The sequence below is a fragment of the Ambystoma mexicanum genome, chromosome 1p, assembly GCF_040938575.1.
Source record: "Ambystoma mexicanum isolate Mex_15411 chromosome 1p, UKY_AmexF1_1, whole genome shotgun sequence".
Lineage (NCBI taxonomy): Eukaryota > Metazoa > Chordata > Amphibia > Caudata > Ambystomatidae > Ambystoma > Ambystoma mexicanum.
Genome location: NC_090921.1, coordinates 1,503,478,699 through 1,503,491,714, shown reverse-complemented (window position 1 = coordinate 1,503,491,714; position 13,016 = coordinate 1,503,478,699). Strand labels below are relative to the sequence as shown.

Genomic DNA, 13,016 nt, shown 5'->3' with positions numbered 1-13,016 from the left:
ATAGAATATTTTCTTTTTGTTGGCGTCGCTAACTATTACATTGCGTCCAATATGAGACAGAACAATTATGCAGTTCACTAACCTGGGCAGCGGGCGGACTCCGTATCAGCAACAAGGCAGATAGTGAAGGCTTCCCGGGAAACCCTGCTCCCTCCCAGCCGTTAGTTTCAGCTGCGGAGGAACCACAGTCCCCAGGGAAAACCCTCCGGGGAAGAAAAACCCTGTGTTGTTGTGACGGGATACTGTAGACCTTCGGGATGAATCAGCCAGCTTTCCTTCAAGGGATCCGGTGCGGACGAAGCTGGTCCTGGACGAAAGAAAGGAGAGGTGAGTTTTCTCCACTTTCGATAGTCTGCTGTTGATTCGAAAAGCTATGATTAACTTACTCCGGGTATGGAGTTGAGAGATTTGAGAAGTCTGTGTAAAGTCTTCGAGAAGGGGGTGAGTCCTATGAGGAAAGAGAGAGAGTTTCCGGAAACCAGAAGCGGATGTTAGTATTTGAGCTAAGATTGGGGAAGAGGATTGAAGGGAACTATAAACCCTCAAGAACTCACTCTTTAGGCTGGAATCGGACCTTATAGGAGAGGTGGTGAGCGGACGGATGACGGAAAATGGCCTAATGGAGGAAGGGGCAGAGAGAACAGGAAGTTAGATTCAGAAGACTAAAGATAGGAGGACGGGACATGAAACAGATTCCCTAGGAACGAACTTACGAAGCGCCGATCTGGAGAGTAGCGACGCATTTGCTGAACTTCCTGGTCGGATTATATGGAGTCACATGATCGTCGCGGCGTGAAGGTAAACAACGTGCAACCTCTGCAGCGTGAGCTTCACAAACCGATTCAGAGGCGTCCGCCATCTTGGGTGAGTAAGAATGCATTGTGTTGTACACACGATGCTGTCGCCAGAGTGACCATCGGTGCAAAGGTGTAACAGCAACTAGAGCACAGAGCTGCCACTACACAACAGAAGACTGAAAAGGGGGCAAGCTAGAAGCCTTTCTAAATACATAAAGGAGAAGTCCCAACCCCCAGTGAAATAGCTTGTGATGGGGAGTATGTGATATGGAGGGCCAATGGGAGCCAGTGCGAACTACACAAAAGTATAGTCTGGGTTATAAAAGGCAAGCAAGTGCAGAAGATAGAGAAAGGTGTTTAGTTGGGATCAGGAGCAGAATAGGTGAACCAACAGACCGCAGAGGAAGGTGTAGTGGGTGGGGAAGGAGGTGTAGGAGGCTGCTGGGGTATACATAGAGTGGAGGTAAGGTATTGTGTCTGAGAGGGTGGTACAATTGCGGGGTGTGTGTGCATGTGAGAGAGAGAGCGAGAGAGCAAGGGAAATCCAAGGTGGGCGGCTAAGAAGAATAGAGCCAATCTGTGGTGGTGGGAGCAAGGAGTGTTGGAGAGGGGGGAGACCAGGAGAGGGTTGGAGGGTGGAGACAGGAGAAGAAGATAGACCAGTAAAAACACAGGAAGCAGCGTGGAGAAGGAAAGAGGTAAGACTGGGAAGCGAAGAATAAGGGGAGGTGAGATCAGTTGGAAGATGGAGATATAAAAAGTGAGGAACACCAGTAAGATTACAGGAGGGAGTGTAGAGAGAGAGAGAGAGAAAGAGAGACAGAGTGAGAGAAAATTAAAAATGTATTTGGAGTTAACCATTTGAAAGGAAAGAATCAGAACCATCAGGCAAAACCTGTCTGGTCCCTTAGGAGGTGCCTAGGGTAGAGAGTTAGAGAATGCCACAGTCTTTAGACCCCTCTTTGGGCAAGGGATGGAGAAACACAAGAGGGGTTACCTGGCTTTCCCATGCAGAGATTGAAGGTGTATTGGCGTGGGACCGGGTTCCCTGAGCTAGGGTGGTGCGATCAGACTTGTAGGTTGAGGTAAGCGAAAGGGACCACTTCTAGTCTGGGAACACCAATTGATTTTGAATTGAAATAATACCTGGTTATTTTTCTAATAAAAAGTTGAAATGTAGTCCTTGTTGTGTGACTTTTGGAGCAAAGTGTCACAGCAGCTTCATGTGTGACTTCGAGGTGAGCAGGCCAATCATTTCCTCCTAAGGAAGTGTGAAGAAGCAGCTTCCCCTGATAAGGAGACAGCATGATTCCGCATCATGTTATAAGCCAGCCTGAGGCACCAACACTTTTCAGAAAACCCCTGATGCTGTTTTGAACCCAAATGTAAGGCCCATATACACATATGGATCTCCTGGCATAACAAACCAAAGATCTCTCCAGTGACTCCAATGGGCAAAATGGTGCTAAGTATCCCGTGGATCAACTGATATAATCACCCCACCAGGCCTCACCAAGAAAATCACTAATAGGAGAGTGTCCATCTTGACACTCTTCAGTCTGTCCGGTCTGTCCACCCATTTGTTCATCTACTTTAGTGCTAGGATCAACTTGAAGCTGCGAGATATCTTTTTCACAAGACAAAACATTGAGCTGAATCCTTTGCCCCTCTGATGATATGGGACTGGCCTGTCGGGTCGTTTCTTCACTGGGGTCCTTACTTTGTCCATTCAAGAAGACTGCATCAGGTCATCCCACCCTTGAATCCAGTGGAAACAGTTCAGGAAACCAACATTCTGTGATTCATCCAAATCACAACTCCCCGAAACTGCCACCCGTCGAATCCTGCCAACTGAATCCTGCCCCTTCCCTGCTCTTCTCACTTATGGGGGGTGTCAACCCGTCATACTCCACTCAATGGCCCCATCTGTGTATTAAATGGGGGGGGGCTATAAAATGTGCCTCCTGGCTCACTTTTTGTGTGAGAAACTGAAGAAATGTCCAGAGAGCAAAACGGTGTTGCTTACAAAAGTATCAAATGTTTTTATATACCATGATACAAAAAATTTGAAAAAGTCAATTAATGAAATATTACTTTGTTAAACATCAATTAATCACATAACACGACAGCATAGGTGAACAAAATACTTGGCTAAAATACATCCATCTCAACAAACATTCATAGTGCAGCATCCAGACCATACATCATACATAGTGACATTCAACCAACCTACAATGGCTAAAAATGACTGAATTAATTAACATTGCTTGCCAATTGGGAGTGGGACAAACATTCATCACATCCCATTTGATTATTTTAATGTTTAAAATGTATTTAACAAACAGCAATAGAACTCATTAAAAACAATCTATCACAAGGGTGGATCTGAGAAGAAGAATGTTATGTAGATCACATCCCTAAAGAGTAAGCTCAACCGGTTTCGACGTAGAGTGTGTAATGGACAACGTCTTCATCAGGAGATACAAGGCGAGAAGCTGCAAGAGAAGAGCATTACTGCATAAATATGCGGCAGTCTCCCATCTCATAAACTAAACTCAACAATAGATTGTATATAACCACCATGTGCCACCTGTTACAGACCAATAAAACTAAACATTTGTGCTGGAGAAGTGTACCTAAATAAGAACGACCCCAGGGGCAGAGTTTTGTTTGAAAAAGCCAGAGGCGAGGAACCGGCCCCGAGAGTGTAAAAAATAATAATAACAACAGAAATTGGGTGCACCATATAGGCCGGAAGGTCAAGATAGCCCAGTCAGAAGACCACCAGAAAAGCCCTCAAGCAGCAGAAAAATGCCATGACTAAATGAATGACAAAAGAAGAAGAAGCAGGCTGTAATGTGATGGGTTAAACAGACCTTGTATAAGTATCCATTAATGTGCAGAATGGAAAAGAAGGGTCGTATGCTGGAGTCATACCGCCAATGGAACTGTGGCTAGTCAAGAGTGGGAAAATAATTGGAGCACACATAAGACCAAAAGGATAACTACATTAACCAAAAGAACCACATGAAAGCGGCCAATTGTTACCTGTAATTAACATAGCGCTGCTCTCGGTGGCCCCCTCCAAAAAATATGATGCAGTGGCCTTCTGGGTGGTAATGCAGCGAAGAAAGTCATGTCAGCGGAAGTGCGCCTGATGTACTGTCAAGCAAAGAATGATGTTAGCCTAAACCACATTCGTCGAAGTAGGGCTAAGGACTTCCCAATGAAGCCATACACAATTTAAAAAGTAAGAGCTGCAGGAACACTCCTGCCACCAGAGGCAATGGGCCCTGTTGCAAGCTAATTAAGGCGTGATGGCAAGTAGCTATGTGCCGGCCTAATGGGGCGCGGTGCCATATAAGGGCTATAGCTAACAGATACACTGCTCAAATATCCGTGCACCTGAAGCTGAAACTGGTTAAAAAAACGGAAATTAGCTGGCTGCTGGCACAAATCAAGCAGGAAAGAAAACGGGCTTAGGTACATGAACAAAGAAAGCCTATGGTATGCGGGCTGGGTGAAACAGAAATCTTCGTACAGCTCAGCTGCAGCTGAACTTATGTATACATACGAACGAAAAACTACGTCCGAGAAAAAAGATTGTACAAAACTAAAACGGCAGTTTAAAATGCACACGTACTTACTTGCATCAGGAGTGGCATGGGCGGCTGGAGTTAATGAAAACAGCCCAGCCATAAATCACAGTGAGCATGCTGCATGGTCAGTATGCCGGCAGCTGACTAAATACGTCTCTGCTATGGACGTAAATCACGTAGATGGTGGCACGTCACGTGTCCCCAATGAACACGTGATAACGTGTTACGTGTGCGTGAAGATCTCAAGGCAGGCCCATGTTGAAAAAACAAACAAAGTGCCGTATCATGAGCAGACAAACGGGATTAGCATGCAGATCCGACCTCCCCAGAAAAAGAGAGGCCATATGCTCAATGCCGCCCTGATGCAGCATGAACGAGGATGACCTGATTACAAAGTCAAATAATACAAAAGAAATTGGCAGAAAACCGCCATGTCCCGCTGTAGACCATAGGTAAATACTTGCGTTGCAAATGGAATATGCAAGGATAATTTAAAGTGACCTCATGACCATAGAGACCGTAATGTAAATACAATTCGTCCAAGTGCAGGGCTCAAGAATGCATGGGGGAGACATAATGCCTAGTATGACCCAACAATAGAATTAAATGTAGAACTCCTGGACTGGCATAAACTGCAGCAGATGGACTAAATTAACTCTAAGCAAAAAGAAACTGTATGACTAATAAAGGTTGCATGGAACTAGGGTAGAGACTTTGTGCACCGTGAGGCATCTGTACAAGGGAAATGTCTATCTGCTATTGAACTCCCATGTTTCCATGGAGTTCAGGCCTTTGTGGAGGGTGCCTAAGTTAAAAATCCACATTTGTTCTTTGTAGGCCAGTTTGTTGGTAGTTTGCACATGTCCACTTGCTGCGATTTTTTCGATGCAAAACCATCTTAATGAGTCTACATCATGCCCCATCTCAAAAAAATGAGAGACCAAGGGGGCAGTGAGACAACGCATCCTGATCTTGGAGCGATGTTCATTGATGCGCACATGTACCTCCCTGGAAGTTTTACCTATATAAAACAAGTTACACGGGCACTGGATGGCATACACAACATTCTTGCTTTTGCAAGTGGTAAACGTACGCAAATCCCATCTTCTGCCTGCATTCTCAAAGTGTGTCATCTTTTTGGAAAATCTGCAGGCCATACAAGTGGTACAAGGGTAATGACCTACCACAGGTTGAAGGTTAACATCCCTGACCACATTGCGTTGTAATGGTAACCTGTTGGCTCTTGTGAGCTTCTGTGCCAGACTCTTACCCTTTTTGAAAGCAAAAAGAGGTTTGTGCAAGTTAATTTCAGCGGAATTCAGAATTCTCCAATTCTTAAGAATAATCCCCTGACTTTTTGTGTGACCTCTGGCTTTAATGGCATCAGTCACAGTGTCTGGAAACCAGCTGCCACTGCTTCTAAAGCCAAAATAGTGAATCAGTGCAGTCCTATTCTTCCTCCATCATAGAGTGTTTGAAAATCTTTCAGATTGTATTGGGGGATATTGACTAGATAAATACTGAACGTTTTTAAGGAGGCATCTACCATCTTTTCCATCTGAGCATTAGGAATATCCTTGGTGGCAACTGTAGGTTTGCCCACGTGACTGGACATTAGGGAGTCCAGATTCACATTTTTCTCCAACTGGGCCTAGGCCCCTTGCACTGGATATATTTCAATATAAATGTTGCAAGAGCTATACCCCTAGAATCCTTGTATTCCTTCTCCAGGGACTTCTTGATCGGATTGAGCACTGGCATATATTCCACCTATGGGGTATTATAGTAGATAAGACAGTCTTTACACTTATCTTCTTATCTTCTGCTGGAGGGAGAATTTTAAAGTTCTCCCAACATTGCCCTCTGAATCAGTTTATCAAGCTCCTTTCTTGACTTTGGCAGAGAAGAAGGTTCTCTCTGATAGAGGAATGATGCCAGTCCCTCCTGTGGTGTACCTTGGGAGACAGAAAAGAAGTAGATGAGTGAGTTCTATCCCTCGGTCACCTCTCATGCTTTCATTTACTGGTGCACTTTCTGCACTACATGATAATAAACATAGGTACATTGTTACATTTACCTGTAGCATTTATGGCCTCGACTGGCACTCCTGTCCACCGGCCCATATCATGGATGTTTTCCAGAGAATGTCCAATGTGCCACCACTCCACCTATTTCCGGGAGCAACTGTTTTTGGGATGCATTCCAGGGGACCGTTAGGTCTAAGGTACCCTCTGATCATCCTCCCACAGCTCCAGCCTCTCCGGAACCACAGGACAACGCAGCAACCATCTTTCCTACTGCCCCTCATTAGTGGCCGCAAATATCTTCAGTTTAGCCAGACATCTAGCCGTGATCATGCCCTTTGTCAGAAAAAAATAAGAGGATGCACACATCACTTGGTCCCTCATTTATAGATAAGGTGAGAGTGGAGCCAAAAGGGGGTGGTTAAGGGACGCAGGGGGAGAAGCAACTTTAAATTGTCTGGAACTAGGTGTGAGGACCTCATGAGCGAGTACTCTGATGATGACTCCAGATGAAGGGTCATGGTTAAGTGTTTAAGCAGTCAAAGCATCCCAATCAAGATGGCCGGCACAGCTGCAAATGGCTAATGACTATGAAAAATGAGAGAACGTGTTATGGGTGTACCAGCAAGTATTCATGTTATTATACCCAGCTTGCATAATGTATTTCATTATCCCAGAAAAAAGGTAGATGACTGTGTGTTTCTTATTTGATAGTATACATTTTGAGTTAAAGTGCATAAAGCATTGCAACTGATTTACAATTAAAATCCTTTCTTTTCTGTTGATTTTTTTTTAGCATTGTCTTGGAGGAGCTGGTTATTTTCCTGAAGGGCACCCCAAGCAATGTGGAGACTTTTCGGCCTTGGACTGGAATGGCTACGGGACCCATGAAGGAGCAAGTGCTAGCAAAGAGTTGGTTGAGGCCGCAGTGCTGCTTTTTTATCGCTAAACGTCATCGTGCTAGTATTTTGCTGAACATATCTTACCACATTCTTTCTCGTCGATCATAACAAAACCAATGTGTTGAAAGTATATAGTGAGATATTACATTACTCCTAAACACTCATGTACTTAAGAGAATAGAGACATTTAACTGTCAATTGAAAGTGTGTATTAATTGAAGTTTTTTAATGTAAACCTTTATGGAATCATGCGAAGTAATGGAAGTTTGCTCATATGACAAATGGATATAACCAGCAACTTCAAATGTTGTTTAAATTAAATATTCATGCAAAGAAATTGTCTCATTCTGTGCAGTTCAATACTGTGTATCAATCTTGTCAGTAATTACTTTGGCATCTATTGTCCTTTTTAGCTTGTTTGCCTGTTTTTTTTCTACAACATATGTCCATGTTCTTAGTATTTACTTGTGCTGGTGTGCTTTCAGTCTTACTTCTAGCTATACGTGCTAAATGTCATCTATTAGCCAAAACTGTTTCATTGCTATGTAGTTGGATGGGAGATACATGTGAAGAGAGGCACACCGTTTGTGGGTGTTTGGTTATTTAGCCACCCTTTGACTGCCCATGGCCTCACTAATCCCTATGGTCATAACCCACCCACTACCCGCCCCTCAAAACACGTCATCCTGGCATCTCTTTGAGCACGCTCTCTCAGGTAGTAACCTAAAGCTTTGTCCAGCCACTGTTATCTGCTGTTAGTTAATGGTTTAATTACAGATTTAAAGTGTACAAGTGTAATAAGAATTTCCTAAGCAAGTGTACCTTCACCCACTTGATTTATATATGCTCCTTGCACTGAAACCCTATTAAAAACAATCATTGACAAGGGCAAAGGTTGCAGATTCTTTAAATTGGGGGCCTACTAATGAAGGAGCCTCACAAGCACGTCAAGAGCGAAGTGAATACATGGGTCTCAGTTTACAGTTTAAATAGCAAAACAAAAGGGGTGATGGCTGGAAGGTTTAGAATACATCTTAACCTCTGGCATTGCTCTGTGCAACCCTCCAGACCATCGTTCTTCACCTGTCAAGCCATTACAAAAAAGTAAAAGACCATATGCAAATCATGCTTGGTCCCACCCCAAAAAGGGTAGTATAGCCAGAACGGCTTGGTCACATCCCTTCTGTACAAGACCACAAGCATCCCCAAACATGTTTCAGCTTTGTTGGGCTTCATCAGTGAGGAGTAGCTTGGGTCTCTAGGCCCAGCAGGCACTGGACCCACGTCTGAGTATACCCGTCCCAAGGGCGGTGACAACAGCAAAACAAAAAAGGTGATGACTAGAAGGTTTAGAATTAATCTTAACCTCTGGCATTGCTTTGGGAAACCCCCCCAGGACATCGTTCTTTGCCTGCCAAGCCATTACAAAAGGGCAAAGACCATATGCAAATCAGGCTTGGTCCCTCCCCAAAAGGGGCAGACTATCCCAAACTGCTTGGTCACATCCCTTCTGCACAAGACCACAATCATCCTTTGCCTCGTTGGGCCTCATCAGTGATGAGTAGCTTGGGTATCTACGCCCAGCAGGAATGAGACCCACGTCTGATTTGCATATGGTCTTTCCCCTTTTGTAATAGCTTAGCAGGCTGAAATATAATGGTTTGCAGGGTTGCCCAGAGCTATGCCTGTGGTTATGATTTGTTCAAAACCTTCCAGCCATCAACATTTGTTTTGCTTTACTCACCCCTAGTAGGACTGGGATGCCCAGACGTGGGTCCTGAGGCTGCTGGGCCTAGAGACACAAGCGGCTCCTCACTGATAATGCCGACCAAGGCTGAAACATGTCTGGGGATGCTTGTGGTCTTCTGCAGAAGGGATGTTCCCTAGCAGTTTGGGCTGGACTGCCCCTTTTGAAGTGGGACCAAATCTGATTTGCATATGGTCTTTTCCATTCTGTAATAGCTTAGCAGGCGGAAAAACAATGGCCTAGAGGGTTTCCCAGAGCTGTGCCAGTGGATATGATTTGTTCAAAACCTTCCAGCCATCAACTATTGGTTTTGCTTTAGTCACCCCGAATGGGACAGGTATGCCCAGATGTGCGTCTCAAGCCTTTTAGGCCTAGAGACCCAAGCTACTCCTCACTGATGAAGCCCAACAAGGCCAAAACATGTGTGGGGATGCTTGCTGTCTCATACAGAAGGGATCTGGCCTAGCAGTTTGGGCAGGACTGGCCTATTTCGGGTGGGACCAAGCCTGATTCGCATAGGGTCTTTCCCCTTCTGTAATGGCTTAGCAGGCTGAAATACGATAGTCTGGAGGGTTGCCCAGAGCTGTGCCCACGGTTTTGATTTGTTTAAAACCATCCAGCCATCAACTTTTGCTTTTGTCTCAATTTAAATAGACATGTGGCTGCTCTAGCGATCCCACACTCTTAATTAACTAGCAAAAAAAAAATGAAGTTATCTCATACACAAATTAAAACATCTCGATAGGTTTCTTGCGGGGTTCTGAGGCAGCTAGATGGAGAACAAATACACATGATTGCTGGTAATTAAGATAACAGAGGTGTACGAGTCCATTAAATCATCAGAGGAAATTGCCAGAGTCTCGTTCCCACAATTTAAATGCAGACATTAGTAGTGTATGGGTCCCCCTTTCATGCACACCAACATTTTGACAGATGGGCATGCTGTTGTTTCCGGTCTTAGTCCTGCCCTCTTTTGATATGGTTTTGATGTAAAGTGAATATACATTTAATATAAAAATGATATCAAAAATGATATTCCCCCCTTAGACTTAAGCCGGATCTTCTTAAATTCTAGAAACTTCTCAAGACCTTCCTTTTCTCCTCTTCCTTCCTTCTTCCCCTCCCATGCTAAACTCCCCATCTGCCACTGTGACTCAGGCCTGGTCCGTTCAGAGTCATACAGGGGCCATACCACCCCCCAAAAGTTTAGTCTCCCCCAGGATCCTTTACCAGCACTTGCCCTTGGATTCCCTTCCTGGACTATCACAACATAGTCCTCACTGTCCACTGCACTCATCCTCCCTTCACCCCTCTTTGCCCTGGCACTTGCCGCCTTGGCCCAACCAGCACTTGCCCGCCCCCACCCGTGGGGTTACCCCACTCCTGAATTTCTCCCTCTACCTTCCACCCCCTTGCACTTATCACATTGTCATGCACTTGCACGGTGCATTGTCACAAGGCCAGTATAACCATTCTTTGGATTGTATTTTTATGATCTCCCATGTTCCCATGCTCCCCCGTTTAGGAACCCTACAAATGTTCCATAAAATAAAATAAAATAAATATTGATTTGACCTAAAATTTATATTTATATATAAAGTGGATATAAAACGGTTATCAAAATGTTTTGATTTTATGTTGAGATGATTTGACATAAAATGAACATATATTTAATATAAAATGTGTATAAACATTGGAGCAGCCAGTTTTGGTGCTGCCTGAATGACTACTGAGGGCGAAGTGAACTCTGAAGACAGGACTGTGAACTTAGGGCTTTGGAGAGTGACACAGTGATGACGCGTGTGAGGGGTTCTGCCCCAAGGTTTTAGGAAGTAGATATAAATTGTATAGATAACATCATGATTTTATAAACACTGAAAGCAACTCACTTTATAGGCAACGTGTGGCTTATAGTGCTAATACAAAAGACACCAAACTATGGCCTTTGACAATGTGTGTTTCTTAGAAACAATGAAAGCAGTTTACATTATAAGTACAGTGTGGTTTATAGTGCTAATACAAAAGGCCAAACTATGTGTGTTTCTTTGAAACAATGAAAGCAATTTCGTTTATAAGCAAAATGTGATCCCCAGAGCCTATACAAAGGTCCAGACTATTGCCTTTGTCAAGGCATAGTATTGAAGGAAGCGCAGCTGCAGAGGCACCAATCTGTTTGCTGATACTTTATTGAGTCTCCAACACCCCTTTCCCAGCTTGCAGGTGGCCCACACTGTTTGCTGGGTCACAGAGCAGCAGAGGAACACATGTGTCAGAAAAATAACCGAGCTGCTGACAGCACACAGATATGGAAGTATGGGCTGCAGGGGGTGGGGATTTTGCAAAGCTCACCCACAGATGACTAATACACAGTGGGATGACAAGAATGCCAGCAATTTCGATGAGTATGAATAAAGCATTCTATCCACATCAGCAGAAAACACACATGGATCTTTATATTTAGCTCGGCAGAATACAGGATGTTCTGCGACAGATGTATAAATACAACTCTCCACCAGGAAAATACACACAGATATTGTTTATCAACTGAACCAGTTCTAGACAGCAAGGCTATTTTTAACTTATGACAGAATTATGCCACAGGAAACATAGGCAGGGTGAGGTTAATTTTAGATTTTGCTATAACGACAGAGGAAGCTAGCTATTCCTAATCTATAGTGCCAATCTCTAAATATTGCTGAGTATGCAAGAAAGAGAATGATGTGCTTTTATGATAATGCATAGTGTCTCTGGACCCAGGAAACAGCTAAAATACATTTTGGGCAAACCCCATTTCTGCAAAGTAAGCCAAAATACATAAACGTGTGGGATGTTGATAAGGAAACATCATTGGGAATGTAGTACTAGGCGTTATCCCTTAAAAGGGGCCTTCTCACTCCATCAGGGATATCCCTTTATCTGGGCTTGGGAATTCTGCCACAGCTCTGGGCTGCTGCCCCCCCCCACCCTTCTCTGCCACTAATGGACCGAAAACGGCTGCAACCCTGCAAGGAAACCTTGTTATCTGGAGTTCATTGGATTTGATTGTGGCACTCGGGGACCCACTGCAAATATTTTGATTGGAAATTATTCGTAGTTGATCTCAACAACATTAAAAAGGTGAACTTGAGGGTATTTTAAGATTTGTGCTCTTTATGTTTTTTTTAAATGTACAGTTTCGCGGGGTCAGGGGGTGCATCTTTTGAAGCACTGTGGGTGTTCTGTGTCTTTAACTATTAAAGCATTGCCGGAATTATGTAGAGGCTTTTGTAAGTGATTATGGGACGGTCATACAATCAATCAGGCACTTAAATATTAAAGCTTGGAAAGTATGAGGTCAAGACAACAAAATCAGTGATGCAATATAGCAACCTTTACATTTTAGGAATGACAAGGGTGGAATTTCTCTGAGTCGCTGACGTTGCAAACATGTTCATACTCTCCAAAGAATGCATTTCTAGTTAATATTCCATTTTATTTATTTATTTTGATGGCTCCACTGCAGCCCTTATAGCCATGCCAAACATTCAGTTTTTTAAAAAAAGCAAAAGGTTTTTAAATAAAACTGCATTAAAAGCCGTTCACAAATTAAACCCTAAATGTACTCACCCAAGTCGCATTCTTGAAAGGCCAAGAATAAAATGGTCTTTTTTGTGATGCAGCATATTTGCATACACACATTGCATTGTTTTAGTTTCACAGTGCCGTAAACTTGATAAAAAATAATTTAAGTGCGCAAAATATTCAACACCGATGTATCATCACCCGATTTGATAACGTGTGCAATGTGAAGTCAGTATTTGAGTTTTTATCAGAGATTACACATGTTGTGCAGAAGGTGTAGCCGAGATTTATTTGCACAAAACGCTGGAGTGGTGGATTTATTAAGAGTGACAAGTTACATCTTACTTGATATGTTATTTAAGATGTAATATAACATTTTTAAATAT

At 43.5% G+C, this 13,016-nt stretch overlaps 1 protein-coding gene across 3 annotated transcripts in view; it reads left to right on the top strand.

Moving 5' to 3' along the window:
* Positions 1 to 7,950, top strand: part of LOC138456738 (intelectin-2-like) — a 665,295-nt gene extending 657,345 nt beyond the window's left edge. The window contains exon 7 of one of the 3 annotated variants that reach the window (XM_069607198.1): positions 7,217 to 7,950. In XM_069607198.1, coding sequence (XP_069463299.1) covers positions 7,217 to 7,369 — 153 coding nt within the window. In that variant the 3' untranslated portion in view covers positions 7,370 to 7,950. The remainder of the gene's footprint in view (positions 1 to 7,216) is intronic. The other 2 variants (XM_069607197.1, XM_069607196.1) reach the window with 2 other exon arrangements.
* The last annotated feature ends 5,066 nt before the right edge of the window (positions 7,951 to 13,016 follow it).